Source organism: Syzygium oleosum, unplaced genomic scaffold, assembly GCF_021117445.2.
Source record: "Syzygium oleosum isolate NSW1041296 unplaced genomic scaffold, Sole_v2.1 Sole_v2.04, whole genome shotgun sequence".
Lineage (NCBI taxonomy): Eukaryota > Viridiplantae > Streptophyta > Magnoliopsida > Myrtales > Myrtaceae > Syzygium > Syzygium oleosum.
Genome location: NW_026607488.1, coordinates 6,228,936 through 6,245,841, shown reverse-complemented (window position 1 = coordinate 6,245,841; position 16,906 = coordinate 6,228,936). Strand labels below are relative to the sequence as shown.

The 16,906-nt window shown below is 45.6% G+C and overlaps 1 protein-coding gene across 1 annotated transcript; it reads left to right on the top strand.

The window, feature by feature from the left end:
- Window positions 1-1,589: 1,589 nt before the first annotated feature.
- LOC115665653 (G-type lectin S-receptor-like serine/threonine-protein kinase SD2-5) lies at window positions 1,590-5,634 on the top strand. The gene is made up of 2 exons (XM_056311109.1): window positions 1,590-1,777; window positions 2,490-5,634. Exon 2 carries the CDS (start codon window positions 2,498-2,500, stop codon window positions 4,889-4,891), a length of 2,394 nt encoding a protein of 797 aa, XP_056167084.1. The 5' UTR covers window positions 1,590-1,777; window positions 2,490-2,497; the 3' UTR covers window positions 4,892-5,634.
- Window positions 5,635-16,906: the final 11,272 nt, after the last annotated feature.

Genomic DNA, 16,906 nt, shown 5'->3' with positions numbered 1-16,906 from the left:
AGGTTACAAATTTCAGTTGTTCAGTATAATTGAACAGGGTTATTGAATAGAAATCCCTTTTGAGTATAATTGAACAGGGTTGATTGATTCTTGAACATGCACATCAAAGAAATATCGTTTAAGAAAAAGATAAAAAGTTAGGTACATCAAGATTGATATGGAAAATTGACATATTAAGGAGTGCGGTGGACGCTTACCGGATGTTGAATATGGCCTTTTGCTCAATAATCAAGTTGCTTACGTGGCTTAGCATACCAACGCATTGATTAATCTTTGTACAAATAAAAGAAAACTAGGCCAGGCAGGTCAAGAAAAAGTTTGTGTACAAAAGCACAGTAATTTACAACTCAGACAAAAAAAAAAGCTAATCTCTAGCATTATAAAAGAAATCGTGATGGTTATGGACAGTGAACTTTGTGCGAGAGATTTCATAGATTTCCCTTTAAGCCAAATTAATTTATTATCTTTGTTTTTTAACTCAAGTCTCACTTTCTTCACCATTGGTATCCACGCTCTCTCTCGTGCACTGAAATTCTCTTTCAGGTAAGATCAAAGATCAAGCCTATAAGTGATATATTCAGTGCTCTTTATACATGCATCGTGTCAAGCGTGTGCCCATGTACTGAACTGTCGAAATTGCATTTTATGCCTGTCCAGGACGGTTGTGAACAGCAATGGTTAGCCACAGACTACTGACCCATCCACTTCACTAGCTTTCCTCCAACTTCGTAATAGATACTTCAACTGCCTTTGAATCCGGCAACTGTTAACAACATTAAAGCCTATTTTGATTATCCGCAAAATAAGTTCAAGCCATTTAACCGGGGGAAAAAGGTTAAAGGGACGGCTTTAGATGGACCAACATTCTTGTAGCGTGTGTTCAACTTGCACTAATGCTGTATTGATGCTATATACACAATTGAGGAGTTGTGACGGCTTTAGGTACTGTTCAGACATTCAAATTATTGTAGGCCTCAAAGAGCAGTGTTGTTGACCTCGTAAGAACTTAAAACACACGATGTTACGGCGTTGAAAAAGCACATCAAGCTCTTGGCTGATTTTTCTTTGTTAGCTATTGTTGACCTGATACACAAATTGTTGAGGTTGTCCTACATGGATTGTGGAAGGGGCCGGTTGGTTTATAAGTGTGAAGAAAAGCCTCACCCTTTGAGCTAGCTTTTGGAGTGAGAGAGGTCTAAGACCATAACCAGGTTGCCAACAAGTCTCGATCCAATAATTACATGGTAGAGTTACGGATTGTTGCGGCCCTGACCCAGGCCTAATATGGAAGGTGGAGATTGTTGAGGTTGTCCCACATCGATTGTAGAAGGGGTTGGTGGTTGGTTTATAAGTGTGAGGGAAAGTCTTACAATTTAAACTAGCTTTTGGAGTGAGAGAGGTCTAAGATCACGCTCCACAAATGTGTCGCCATCAGTCCAAAAACTGATAAGAGAGTAGTTTTCTGGGTCGCCATCAGTCCAAAAACTGATAAGAGAGTATTTTTCTGGGTTGGCCCAGTCAATGGTTGAAATTGTCTTGTCTTTATGGGCAGGCAAAGTCAAAGGCAAGTCGTTGCTTGGAATGGACTGTCCTCGTGGCAAGCCAATGGTGTGGCCTATCATGGTTGTAATGCTCCTCTTCCTTACGGTTGGTAATGAAGTTTTAGTATCCCTCTAGTCACTGCCTTGCGACAGAAGCAGGATCAAATTGATAGAAAAAACGGGGACCCTGGTCCGGAATCTAGTTTTTTTTTTCAGAATTCAAGCAAATTGATGAGGTAAGAGCTCAATTTGTTCTCTTTTCATGGCCAAGTCAAGAGTACCTTATCAATTTCCATTTTAATTCTATTTTCTTTTTGTGCTTTTTTAGCGGATCTCGTTTATTCTAGAAAACACTAGTTGTGGATTTGTAGTTGAAGAGAGCCCTTGACTCTCTCTTCATATTGTTCTCTTCTCATTAGTTGTATCTTTAAAATCGGTAATATGATATTTCAGATTTAGATGCCAAAACTTATCTTTTGCATCAGTTCAGGGTTCAAAATTGCTTTGCAATTTGTTTCTTCAGTGTAAACATTTTTGCATTTCCGCGTGTGCTTGATTCTGCTTCTGATTAGTTTTAAAATTTCAAGAGCTATGTGAATTAAGGAGGTGAATTGCAGTGTATGAAAGTTTCTTGACCAAGCTAGAGTAATCAGTATTTCATTTGTCATTATGGCGGCTTTGATTTCATCACTAGGTGTGACAAGCTTGCCTCTGTATAGATAATGCAAATTCATCTGTAATTCTACACTTTGCAGAGCATTTTCAAAGTTTTCAGGAGCAGCGTGGTGGAATGAAATTAAAGTCTTTTAGCCAGTAATTTTTTCTGATTATATAAAAGAAAATATGATATATATGATACTGATGAGGAGATTAGCCTCTGCATTTAAATCTTCGAGTATCATCACCGATGTGTCCTTAAATTGAAGTTCTCGTCTCTTATCATTAAAGGTGGAACAATGGTTAGTTCAAGGTCAATGGCTGTTGCTGGAAATTTGTGGCTCTGTGTCATCTTGCTATCTAGCATCTCATTGGAGGGTGCTCAAAATATAGACAAGATATACCCAGGATTTCAAGCGACTCGAATGGGTTCGATCGGCACTAGCGGGGTGTTTCTTTTGTCCAACAGCTCGATTTTTGGCTTCGCCTTTGTCCAGGCCTCCGGTCCTACTCTATACTCGTTAGCTGTGGTTCATTTCCGCAGCAACACCGTAGTCTGGTCTGCAAATAGGGACAACCCGGTTACGAATTCTGATACATTTGACTTCGATGAGAACGGCGACGCATTTCTACAGAAAGCAGGAAGCACGGTGTGGTCAACTAATACCAGCGGCAGAGGAGTTTCCGCGATAGAGTTGCAGGATTCAGGAAACCTGGTTATGCTCGGGAAGGACAGTACAGTGGTTTGGCAGAGTTTCGACCATCCTACCGATACGCTCTTATCAAACCAAGATTTTACGCAAGGGATGAGGCTCATGAGCCCCGGGTCCAAGAACTTGACCTACACTCTCGAGATTAAATCTGGCGATATGATCCTTTCTGCTGGTTATATAACGCCTCAACCATACTGGTCGATGGGGAAGGACAGCAGACATCTGAAGAACCGAAACGGCGGTCAAGTAGTCTTGGCCACGATGGTTGCGAATTCGTGGAGATTCTACGATGAGAGCAGGACTTTGCTGTGGCAATTCCCCTTTTCAGATGATAGCAAACCTAATGCCACTTGGATCGCCGTCCTGGGAACAGACGGGATCATCTCGTTCTCCAGCTTGGGCAGTGGAGGAATGCCTGATTATTCTCCCGAGAAAATACCCAGTGATGCATGCAGTACACCAGAGCCTTGCGACCCGTATTTAGTCTGTTCTAACAGTAACATCTGCCGGTGTCTCCCAGCCTTCAATTCTCATCCAGATTGTGGTTCGGGGCTGGGTTCTCCTTGCGACCACTCAAAGGCCTCAGTCGATCTCATTGAGGCAGGGGAGGGAATTGGCTACTTTGCGCTTGCGTTTCGCTCCCCGTCACTGAATGCTGATCTCCACAGATGCAAGGCCTCTTGCCAGAATAATTGTTCATGTCTCGCATTATTTTATCAGAATAGTTCTGGAGATTGTTACTTGTTTGACAGTATTGGGGCCTTGCAGAGCTCCGACCAGAATTCTGGATTTGTCTCTTACATTAAGGTGCTCACTGGTGGTGGTACAAATGGCGGGAATTCTCAAGACAACGGACGCAGCAAGAAACGTTGGTCATATCTTGTCCTGTTTTCTGTTTCCACATTCTTGGTTGGTCTCAGTCTGATTTATGCTGGATTCAGATTTTTTAAGGCAAAGCCGACAATGCCTGAAAACTTTCTCGAAAGTTTATCAGGAATGCCAGTTCGTTTCAGCTATAAAGAGCTTCAAGAGGCAACTTATAACTTTTCCAGGAAGCTAGGGCAAGGCGGGTTCGGGACGGTATACCAAGGTGTCCTACCAGATGGGACAAGATTGGCTGTAAAAAAATTGGAAGGCGTTGGTCAGGGAAATAAAGAGTTTCGAGCTGAAGTATGCAGCATCGGAAGCATCCATCATCACCACTTGGTCAGGCTGAAGGGCTTTTGTGAGGAAGGAACACACCGGCTTCTAGCATACGAGTACATGGCGAAAGGGTCTCTCGATAAATGGATCTTTAACAAAGACAAGCAAAGCATGTTAGATTGGGGAACACGATATAAAATTGCGATTGGAATGGCGAAAGGACTGGCCTACTTACATGAAGATTGTGACATGAAAATTGTTCACTGTGATATAAAGCCAGAAAACGTGCTTTTGGATGATAATTTCTGTGCCAAAGTTTCGGATTTCGGATTGGCTAAGCTAATGACGAGAGAGCAGAGCCGTTTTGTTACGACAATCAGAGGCACGAGAGGTTATCTCGCGCCAGAGTGGATAACCAATCATGCCATATCTGAGATGAGTGATGTGTACAGTTATGGGAAGGTTCTGTTTGAAATAATCGGCGGGAGAAGGAACTACAACCCTGAGGAAACATCGGAGAAATCCTATTTCCCCCTCTATGCTCTCAAGATGATGGAAGAAGGGAAGCTGAGAGAGATACTTGATCCGGGTCTTGAGATCGATGAAAGAGACGAGGCAGTTTCTATTGCTATTAAAGTTGCGTCGGCGTGCATACAAGAAGATATGAACCTGAGACCGTCGATGTTTAAAGTCATCCAAATGCTTGAAGGTGTCTGTCCTGTTCCTCGGCCGCTGACTTCCTCTCAGCAAGGTTCTCGATTCTTTCCAAGCTTTTTCAAGCCAGAAGACAATAGCGACACAATACTTGCGGCGGTTCAGCTTTCAGGTCCAAGGTAGCAGCAAGTTGTAATTCCTCAGGAATTTTTCTGCAGAGAAAGTATGTTCACGGTTTTTCCTCCTTGCTGTGTGTACCAAGTTTTTTCAGAAATTCAAGCACAAGTAGTTGACTATACAACTGACAGTTGATGCATTGATCAGAATTACACAGCTTTAGTGTGCCTGGTCTTTTGAACTTACACGGCCATTCAGCTTATATCACGTTTCAGTGCTAGAAAGTAGAATGAGAAATCACAAAAGGTATATCTCCAGGTGAAGGAAACATTTTTTGAGGCTAAAAAATTTTCAGCTTTCAATGTATAAGCAGTATCATTTCACATAGTATCAACTGGAGCTAATTCCAACTCTCGAGAGGTAATATTGGAAGAGTTGCCTCAGTCGCTCAAGACATCCAAGTGAATCGATTCTGTAACTTTCGGGGGTCCTTTGAAGTATAAAAGAGGCATAACGGTCGCATTGAAGATGTCTACGGGGATTTGCCTGCAGAAGTTTGAGTCCCTTGTCCAGACCGCTATGATGAGGCAGAGAGATCTCCATGAACTAGGCATGCTCCTGATGTTCCGGATATGCAGCTCTTGGGATCCCGACCTACTGTCGATGTGTGCAACAAAAGGCTTATAGGACTATACGAGTTATATTGAATCGAATAAATGGAAATTCTGCTAGATATCTCTTGATCTTGGAAAGTTTCATGTGGATTCAAGATGGATGGTCAGCTTAGTGATAGGATTGTTAGATATATTGTATTTATTAGGTTATATTGTATATCTTAGAGTTGTATGTATTTACGCTTATACCCTTCCTTATATCTATATATTGGTCTTGTGCCTGATGAGAAACGTATCCATTCCAATTCTCCAAACCTATCATGGTATTAGAGCTAGGGTTTCGCTTCTTGTAAGAAATATTTTTTTTTTCACTGTAGCCATCCGACGTTGTCTTCATCGCGCCAACTTTGCCATCCGTCTGACGTCTTCATCATGATACGAACTCCTTCGGCTTTGTCTCGATCGATCTAGTCTGCTTCTTCTTTCTCCTCGTTCTTGCGATTGACCTCGGGTTTTGTCTCCTTCACTCATATATCTTATTGCTTTCGCTTTGATTTATCAATCTCAGAATCATGGCAGATAGTAGTGATCGCATTGATGTTAAGTTGGATGGTTCCAACTATATTATTTGGAAACCTTATGTGATGGTTGCTCTTGTTTATCGTGATTTCTATGAGCATGTTGATGGTACTGGTCCTTTTCCTACATCTTTGTCCAATATTGCTGAGCCCAGACCTAGTGCTGATCAAATTGCTCAACATCAATATGAAATTAAGTCTTGGCATGCTGCTATAGGAAAGCATGGGTAATTTTATTTGGTTCTATTAGCCTTGATCTTCACCCATAATTTTCTCAAATTGTTGGTGCGAAACAGTTATGGGATCAGATTGCTGAGATGTATACACAAAAAGGTTTTGTTGTTATTTATCAACTTATGTAGGAACTTTGTCATGCCACCCAGGATACACAATCTGTTCGTGATTTTTATAATTATATGACGTCTCTTTGGTCTCAACTTGATGTGTTGGCTCGTTTAGCATGTCCCACGTGTTCTGGTTGCACTGCTTGTGCTGCTGCATCTAAGCTTGAAGATTAGAACAAGTATCGTCTATATGAATTGTTGATGCAACTCTCACTAGATTTTGAGAGAATTCGTAGTCAGATTCTCTATCGTTATCCTGCTCCATCTCTTTCTGATGTAGTCAAGGAACTTCAAGCTGAGGAAATTAGATAAGAAATTCTTGGTGCTCCTCCATCTCTAGATCCCTTTGCAGTACTTGCCACCGCACAGCCTGTTTTCCAGTCCAGCTCCTCTCGGCATGGTTCCCAACATCGCTCATCTCAGCGCACCTCTTCTCAACGAGGTTCATGTCCTTTTTGTAACTACTGCAAACAAAATGGACATTCTGAGGATCGATGTTTTCAGAAGTTGCGTGATCTTTCTGATGGATCTTCATGCTCGGTTGCACCTGCCCGTTCTGCATCTGTAGACCATGCCACTTCATCCTCATCTTCGAATGATCGTCTTGCTATTATTGAGGCTTAGCTTTCTAGTTTGGCTGAGCTCCATCTTGGTTTGTATGGGGCATCTTCCTCTATTGCTACTACAACTGCTGCGCAATCCTCAGGTGATAATTCCTCCTGGATTCTTGACTCTAGTGCTGCTCACCACATGACTGCCTCTGCTCAGCATCTCACTCAATAGACTACACTTAAAAATCCAGAAGGGTTCTTTATAGATGATGAATCCTCTCTTACTACCACTGTGCATGGCCACCTTACTATCCCTTGCAGTTTTTATATGCCTAATGTGTTGCATATACCGAATTTAGCTCTTAATCTTTTATCTATTGGGAAACTTTTTGATATGGGTTATATTGTGACATTTACCGCTAATTCTTGTGTTGTGCAGGAATGTACAAGTGGCCGGATGATTGGCAGGGTAGGAGACATGGAGGATTGTATACGATGTAGCATCTTCAACTTCCCTCACCTCAACCTGTTCTTGCCATCTTCGACCTTGACCGTTGGCACCAGCGTCTAGGTCATATATCTGCATCTCGTTTGTCTTTTCTACGTTAGCAAGGTGTACTTGGGCTTGTTCCATCATCTGTTATGCGTCCTCGTACTGGTTGCCCTTTAGCTAAATAATCTGCATCTCATTTTCCTGGTAGCTCTTCTGTTTCTAATGCCTATTTTGATTTAGTATATTCAGATGTTTGGGGTCCTGCCCCCCACATTTCTAGAAGTGGTTTTAAATATTATGTATCGTTTATCGATGATTATTCTCGTTATATCTAGATTTATTTCATGCGTTCTCGTGATGAATTTCTCTCTATCTATAAAAACTTTACAACCATGATTTCAACTCAATTCTTTAAAACTTTTAAAGTTTTTCGTTCTGATTCGGGTGAGGAGTATCTCTCTACAGCTTTTTGTTCTTTCTTAACTTCTTAGGAAACCCTACCTCAGTTGTCCTATCCTAGTGTTTCTGCTCAAAATGGTTTTGCTGAGCGAAAACACCGTCATATTTTGGATATTACTCGTGCTCTTCTGTTGTCTAATTCTGTTCCTCCTAAATTTTGAGCTGAAGCACTCTCTACTGCAGTTTATCTCATAAATCGACTTTCTTCTCTTGTCCTCTCCAAAGCCACCTCTTACCAACGTCTCTTCTCGAAACCATCCACTTATCACCACCTTCGTGTTTTTGGTTGTACGTGTTATGTACTTCTTTCTTCCCATGAGCACGCCAAACTTTCCGCCAAGTCAGTTCGGCGTGCTTTCTTAGGCTACAGCACAAAACATAAAGGCTATAGGTATTATGATCCCTCTTCACGACGTATTCGTATCTCTCGTATTATTCAGTTCTTTGAGCACCTACCGTTCTTTTCCGCCTCTTCCAATTCTTCACAGTCATCTCCATCTGTTTTTATTAATTTTCCTCTTGATTCACCTCATGATCCTCCTCTTATGTCTTATCTGTCTGACCTAGTATCACCACATTCTCCTATTATGCCTCCTCCTTCATCTACTTCACTTGCCACTTCGACGCCTCTTGACGATTCTCGCCCACCGTCCCCTTGACAAAACCCTCCGCGGGATCGCCGTCCTCCGGCTAGGTATGTGGCGGTTATGAGTTATTCTGATGAGTTTGGTTCTCTTATGGTTGCTGTCCACACTTTGCAGGAACCATCACATTATTGTATGGCAGTACGTCATGCCGAGTGGCTTGACGCTATATCTGAGGAGTTGTCTGCTCTTGAGCGCATTGGTACATGAGACCTTGTGCCTCTTCCACTAGGGAAGTCCTTGATATCTTGTCACTAGATCTATAAATAAAAGACTCGCTCTGATGGTAGTATTGAGCGATGTAAAGCGTGTCTCATCGCACGAGATTTTGATCAGGAGTATGGGATTGATTATGAGGAGACCTTTGCTCCTGTTGCCAAAATGACTTTTGTTCGCACTATTCTTGCAATAGCCTCTGTTCGTAATTGGTCTCTATTTCAGCTTGATGTGAAGAATGCTTTTCTTCATGGGGCCATTCATGGGGAACTTTATATGCAGCCACCTCCTGGTCTTGCTCATTCTCCTAGTCAAGTTTGTCGTCTTCGTCGGGCCCTTTATGATCTCAAACAGGCTCCTCGAGCTTGGTTTGAGCGTTTTGCAGATGTTGTTGTGAAAATGATCATGCTATGCTTACTCACACTTCTCCTGCCGGTTGTACTATTCTGCTTATCTATGTTGATGATATGATTATTACTGGGGATGACTCTATTCATATTGCTTATACTAAGCAACATCTTCACCATCAATTTGCCATGAAGGATCTGGGTTTCTTACACTATTTTCTCGATATTGAGGTTGCTCGTAGTCGATGTGGTATTCTTCTCTCCTAGCAGAAGTACATCACTGACATTCTCGCTCGTGATGAGTTATCTGATAATCGTACCACGGCTACTCCTGTTGAACTTCATTTACAGCTTTGTTCGGATCATGGTGAGCCTCTGTCTGATGTCACTCGCTATAGGGCTCTTGTTGGTAGTCTTCTCTACCTTACGACCACTCGTCCTGATATCGCTCATGCTATTTATCTTGTCAGTCAATTTGTAGCGACTCTTCGTACAGTTCATTATGCTGTGTAACAGCCCGAATTTCGATGTAATTCCGGGATCAATAAAACTGATATTAATTCGCATTTCATTTTAGTAAGTCTCGCCCGGAGCTGATCACTCTCGGGATACTAACCAATAGGGTATGGCTAACTAGAAAATGGTACGTGGATCGGGGACCCTATTGTGAAACGGACACCGATCACGAGAGACGCTGAGGGAATATTTTGGACCAACGTGGGCCGATGTAGGAAAGGGTGATGGATTTGGTTTGGCCAAGGCCAACGATGTACAATCGGATCGCAGGTGATTCTGCACGATCGAGAGTGCACGTGGCCAACCAGTCCTGAACTTAATTCGAACGATCGTGACCTCTGGGACTAGTGATAATTTCTCATTCTCTCAATGATTGGACCGTTATGACTCGGATAACCCTAGGTCGATACACGTGACCTCTAAACAGCCGCCCGTTAGTGAGAGACCCTGAAATTGAAAGTTTAGCGAGTTTTGTTCACGGAATTGGGCTCGGATTTCGATGCCGATTTTCGAAGGCTTAAGAGACTATTTTTGGGAATCTGACATCATATCACGTTGGCCATACACGTTTGGAGTTAGTACGAGTAAAAATTGGAATTTCGGTCCGGGGGTGAAAAATTACGATTTTGCCCCTCGGGACGCCAGCGTTGCTTTTCGAGGCCAACACCATTTTTGGGTGGCCACGCATACCAGGAGTCGTTATGGCCAAAAATTGGAATTTCGACAGAAATTGGAAAAATAATATTATTTTATTCCCGAAACTTTGCAGTCGATTTTCGAGGGCTTGCGCGATGAATTTCGAGATTCCGACGCCATATTATGTTGTCCACGCACATAGAAGATTGATACGGGCGAAAAATGGAACTTCGCCCCGGGATCGGAAAAATGACGGTTTTGCCCCTGGGCCGTTTTCAGTTCCGAATTTTGGGAAAATTTTTGGGGTAGTTAAATATGGATTATCAGCTGTATTATTGGACCTAATGACCATTTTGCCCATCAATTATTGGGCTAGAACGAACGTTGGCCGTCAGATTAGGGGTATTTTGGTCAAACGGCCCGGATCGGCGACACGTGGCGCTTTGGACTGATATTTTTGACCAAGATCAGATCGGTTTCTCTCTCCTCTCCCTCTCATTCGGCTGAACCACCCCAGAACAGCCCCTCCTTCCCTTTTTTCTCTCATTTTCTCTCTTGTTTAGCCTTGCCGGAGCAAGCCGCCGGTCACCGGAGCGCCGCCGCCGGCTGCCGTGCTCCGCCGTCGACCACCACAGCCCCCAGCCTGAGCCTCGCCTCTGTCCGACCCCTTTCTCTCTCTCTTTTCCTCCCATTTTCTCTCTTTTTCTCTCCCGGGTTAGCACCGCCGCTGCGTCAGAGCCTCGCCGCCGCCACGTCGGAGCCTCGCCGCCGCCACGTCGGAGCCTCGCCGCCGCCGCGCCGGAGCTCGGATCGCCGTTCCGTCGCCACCCAGCCATCCAGCACGCGCGTACGACGCCGACCGTACCTGTCAGTACGGTCGGTACTGTTCGCACGTCCGTACGGTCACTGTTCACGCCGTCCGTACGCCGTCGCCGGGAATTTCGCCGCCGGTTTCACTATTCATCAGTGATCGGCTGCCGTTCCCCGTCGTCGTGACCTTGGATTAAGTGAGTAAAATTTCTAAACCCGAATTAGGACTGATAGTGCATTTTTCTGGACTGGTTTAGGTATTATCGGTGTATAATTCGGACTGGATTGAGGATTGATTGGTGGAAATAAAATCCGAGGAATTTAGTGGGATTATTATAGATAATTATTGGGCTCGGATTGAGGAAATAGCGGCTGTCCATATTTTTGAGGAATGTACCGGATTATATTGGACAGCAAGAGTTATTAGCTGAATGGCCGGGATTACCCAGAATGATTGGCTGTTGATTGATTGGTGATCAATTGTGTTTAATTGTGAAATGCCATGTTGCGTGCTTGTGTGGCTGTATCGTGCGGAGTGTGATTGGCCAATTGATGGCTTGAATTGTGTATTTGGAATTGGGCCGCATGGTATTAATAGGCCAAGTAAGCACATGGATTGTGAATTAGGCACTGTGGAATGACTTTGATTGAACTGTGTGTCTGTGCCTATGTTATGTGGATGTTCATGTTGCATTTCATGGCACGCATTATGAATGCCGAGAATGAGGCTTGTGATGAAATTGTGTGAGACTGCGTGCCTGTCATGAGCATGTGATCACCTAAAATACCCTAAAGCGTTTTACGCGGGGTTTAGATAATAATGGGTTGTGTGATCACCTAAGGGCCTTCGGGTCGTGACCTTCGGGTCGATACCGTCCTCATGCACTTTGAAGCAGGACGATGCCCGGTACGTCCGGAAGATGACCATCCTCATGCACTTTGAAGCAGGCTCTGGTTCGTAAGGAGATCGGTGTTGCGCCTCATGCACTTTGAAGCAGGCTAGACGCACCGGGCCGTGAATATTGTTGACTCTAGTCGTAATAAATAATAAAGGGTTAATACCACGAAAAACCCTAAACTGGTACACTTGTGACACATTTACCCCAAACTATTTTTTTGACCATAAAAAATCCCAAACTGGTACACATGTGACAATTTTACCATAAACTATTTTTTTGACCACCAAAAACCCCAAACTGGTACACCTATGACAATTTTACCCTGAACTTACCACAAAAAACCCCAAACTGGTACATATGTGACAATTTTACCCTGAATTAAAATTTTAATATTATTATTTTTATTTTTTTCGAATTTTTATTTATTTTTTTTTCATCTTCAACCTTTGGCCGGTCGCCGGTCCGGCGATCGGCCAGAGGTGGAAGCCGGCAAGGGCCGCCCTCGCCCGATCCGGCGAGGGCGGCCCTCGCCTGCGTCGAGTGAGGGCTGTCCTCACCCGACTCGGGCGAGGCGGCCTTCGCCCAACGCAAGCGAGGCGACCCTCCCCTGCGTCGGGCGAGGGTGACCCTCCCCTGCGTCGGGCGGGCGGCCCTCGCCGTCGTTGGGCGAGGGCGGCCCTCGCCGTCGTCCGGGCGAGGCCGTCCTCGCTGCGTCGGTCGAGGCCGCCTCGCCGGATCTCGGCGAAGGCAAGCCTCGCTGCGTCGAGCAAGGGCCGCCCGACGCGGCGAGGTCGCCTCGCCGGATCCGACGAGGGCGAGCCTCGCCTGCGTCGGGCGAGGGCCACCCTCGCCTGCGTCGAGCAAGGGCCGCCGGACGCTGGCGAGGGCGGCCCACACCGGCTTCCGCCTTTGGCCGGTCGCCGGACCGGCGACCGGCCAAAGGTTGAAGGCAAAGAAAAGAAAAGAAAAGAAAAAAGAAAAAAGAAAAAATTCAAAAAAAATAAAAAAATAATATTAAAAATTAGTTCGGGGTAAAATTGTCACATGTGTACTGGGTTGGGGTTTTTTGTATGTTCAGGTAAAATTGTCACAGTGTACTAGCCGGGTTTTTTTGGTCAAAAATAGTTTTGGGTAAATGTGTCACAAGTGTACCAGTTTAGGGTTTTTGGTGGTATTAACCCAATAATAAATTGGGCGATTGCCAGTGTGTCAGTGTGGGCCAGTGAGCCGGGAAATGAACGTGACATGTCGACGACATTTGCATGCATGAACATGCATGGACTGGCATGCGAAAGTGTGAGAATCGGTGCATGAGCATGCGATTGGCATACGTGTGATTATGCGTGCCACGTATGTGCCGTGACTATTATATGTTGATCTGTCTAACCTACAGGGTCAGAGAATGGTTTGATTATTGTTGTATAGTGATTTAAATATTTGTTTCCGGTCAGGAGATTGCATGCTAGCTTAGCCTAGGTTTAGGGGTTGAACTCGCTGAGATTCGTCTCACGGTTGTGTAAACTGAAACTTTTCAGACCCTCGGCCGTGAGGATGGAGAGACCACTGCCTCTTTTTGGGATCCCTCTGCAGATCCGACAGTATACCAGTACCTACCCCTCAGGTAATGGGGAGGCTTTCGTGAGGTATCGATAAGTAGTATATGTGGAGATAGGCGAGTAGTTTTACCAGAAGTAGGAGTACGTGGCATGGTGCCACCGGGATGCCGATGGAAATGTGGGAGAGCCCGTCAGGACCTTTGATATCCCGGTCGATAGTGTTGGATCGTTGCACCCAATTGTAGCTGATAGTGAGGTGATAAACCCTGAGGTCACGCCCGAGTGGATGAGGCAGGAGGAAGAGATGGATGAGGAGCCCAATGTACTAGTGGAGAACCCCGAGCCTATGAATGAGGAGGAGGATGACGAACCCGAGGCCATGGAGCAGGACGTAGAGGAGGACGGAGAGGTTGCAGAGCTAGGATCAGATGAGGAGGGGTTCGAGCTTTACCTTGACCCGGAGTTGGAGCCGGACTCCGAGGATGAGCGAGCCCAGGCGATGGATTCGAAGGAGTCAGAGTCTAGTGAGGACGCCTCCGAGGAGTTGTCAGAGAATTCTTCCGAGTCATCCAATTCTGATTGGGAACCTTAGGGTCACCCAATGTCCTTAGTTAGTAGTGAGGGCCGTTACTTTTTGGACTGTAGCCCCCCCTGAGTTTTAGCCTGACCTCCCTAACCACTTATTCCTTTTTGATCAAGTGGCTGCTGACCGTTTGTATCTTTTGGTTGTACTTGCATATATTGTACAAAGGGTTTTTAATAGTAATATAAATGTGTAATTACTTTCTATGATGGTGTTTGATGTATGGCTATCCTTGGCTCATATTGTAGTTGTCTGGGTTTGTTTATTTTATGCTTCCGCTTGTGTTTGATCTCTGTATGGGTGTGGATCGGCGACGCTTCCTGGGACGTCGCAGTCAAACGATCGAAGGTGGGATGCTAGCGTTTCGTGGGGTATGGGGCGTGACATGCTGTACTCCGGATTCTCCGATATCTTTGTGGTACTATGACACGCTCTATTTTTCTCCCATCGACTTCCTCACTTGCTATTGGTGCTTACTCTGATGCTGACTGGGCGGCGGATGTTACTGATCATAAGTCCATCACTGGATTTTGTGTTTTTCTAGGTGATTCTCTGATTTCTTGGCATGCCAAGAAGTAGCCTATCGTGTCTCACTCCTCTTCTGAGTCTGAGTATCATGCTATCGCCAACACTACAGTTGAGATTATTTGGCTTCATCATCTCCTTGCTGATCTGGCTGTTGCCTCCTCTACTCCCATTCCTCTTCACTGCGACAACAAGAGTGCTATTCACATTTGCTACAAATCTAGTCTTTCATGAGTGTACCAAGCACATTGACATCGATTGCCACATCACGCGTCATCAGCTTCAGACACGTGTCATTTCTCTCACTTTTGTAGCCTCTGCAGCTCAGCTTGCCGATTTCTTCACCAAATCTCTTACATCACAACATTTTGCTGCTCTTCTTTCCAAACTCTCTTTGGTTAACCAACCTTGAGTTTGAGGGGGGTGTTAGATATATTGTATATATAAGGTTATATTGAATATCTTAGGGTTATATGTATTTGCGCTTATACCCTTTCTTGTATCTATATATTGGCCTTGTGTCAAATGAGAAACGTATCCATTCCAATACTCTAAACTTATCAAGGATATAATCAACAGCTTAGCCTTGAAATCTCTCTCGTACTTCTCATGCTTCAACAAAGTGGTTTCTAACTGTAGCATTTTTCTTGCTCACAAAATTTTTTAACTGATCTGATGAGAAGAATACTAGAAGTGCCAAAACTTGTGTACAACGCTCACTTTAGTGCCAAAAATTTTCGCCGGCTCACTTAAGTGCCAAATCGGAGAAAAACGATCACTTAAATGCCAACGGCGAGAAATTCCGGTCAAATTAATACGTGGCTTTTATAATTAAAATTTTAATCTTAGTTGGATTTTTTTTTAAAAAATTAGTGTACGTGGCATTTTCATGTGTACATTTAGATTTTTTAAATATTTTTTCTGATTTTTTTTCCTTTTTTTCTTCTCTTTCTTCTTCTTCTTCGTCTGGTCACCGGCAATGACCGGAGGCCGGCCACGGCCAGCCGCCTGGCCTCGCTCGGACGAGGCCGCCGTCGCCCACTACAGGCGAGGCCTTGTCGACCCTCACCTAGGTGAGGGCGGGCGAGCCCCGGCGAGGGTCGACCTCGCCTCGCCTGAGCGAGGGTGAGGCCCGGCGGCCTCGCCGGACTGGCGAGGTGAGGCCGACCCTCGCTAGATCTGGCGAGGCCAGCCGTCGCCAGGGCCACGGCATCCTCGCGGGACGTCACCTTCCCCCGAGCGACGGCCGGCCTTGCTGGATCAGGTGAGGGTCAACCTCGGCTTGCCGGGGCTCGCCCTCGCCAAGGCGAGGCAAGGCCGACCCTCGCCAGATTCGATGAGGCCAATCGTCGCCCGGGGGAAGGCGACGCCCTGTGAGGCCACCGTGGCCACGGCGTCGGCCGGCCTCGCCGGATCTGGCGAGGGTCAGCCTTGCCTCGCCTGGGCGAGGGTGAGGGTCGGCCTCGCCTCGCCTGGGCGAGGGTGAGCCCTGGCGAGGGCTCCCCTCGCCAGATCCGGCGAGGCTAGCCATTGCCCAGACCACGACGGCCTCGCCGGGCATCTCCTTCCCTCGGGTGATGCCCAGCGAGGCCGTCATGGTCTGGGCGACAGTCGGCCTCGCCGGATCTGGCGAGGGAAGCCCTCGCCGGGGCTCACCCTCGCCCTTGCGAGGCAAGGCCGACCCTTGCAGGGGTTCACCCGCCCTCGTCTGGGCCAGAAGAGGCTAGGCGGTTGGCCATGGCCGGTGGCCAGCCTTCGGTCATCGGCGGTGACTAGAGGTAGAAAAAGAAGAAAAAAAGAAAAATCAGAAAAAAAAATATTTAAAAAATCCAAGTGTACATGCTAAACTACGTCGTTTTGATGTGTACATGCCGACTAAACCTCTGGCGAGCCACATCAGCTTCAAAAATTAATTAAAAAAAATAGGCAAAAGTACACTATAAGTGCCATAACTTATGTACGGCGATCACTTTGGTGCTATAACTTTTTTTCGGATCACTTTGGTGCCAAGTCGGAGGAAAATCGATCACTTTAGTGACTCCGACCAAAATTCCGGCCAAAAAGCTGACCTGGCATTTTTATTTAAAAAAAGAGTGTGACGTGGATATTGGGGTCAACATTTGATGTCCACGTGGACGAGCAAAACGACGTCGCTTAGTCCACGTGGACAAGAAGGACGACGTCGTTCCATTTAGGACAGCAAACGACGTCGCTCAGTTCAAAGGTCTTAGCATCGTGTCGCTCGTCACACTTGCTCTGTCTCCCTCGTCCAGTCGCCGTCGCCGTCGCCTGTCGCTCGTCGCTCGTGGC

Excerpts from the sequence above, each read along its gene's own strand:
- LOC115665653 (XM_056311109.1), top strand. The coding sequence starts at position 2,498 with ATGGTTAGTTCAAGGTCAATGGCTGTTGCTGGAAATTTGTGGCTCTGT.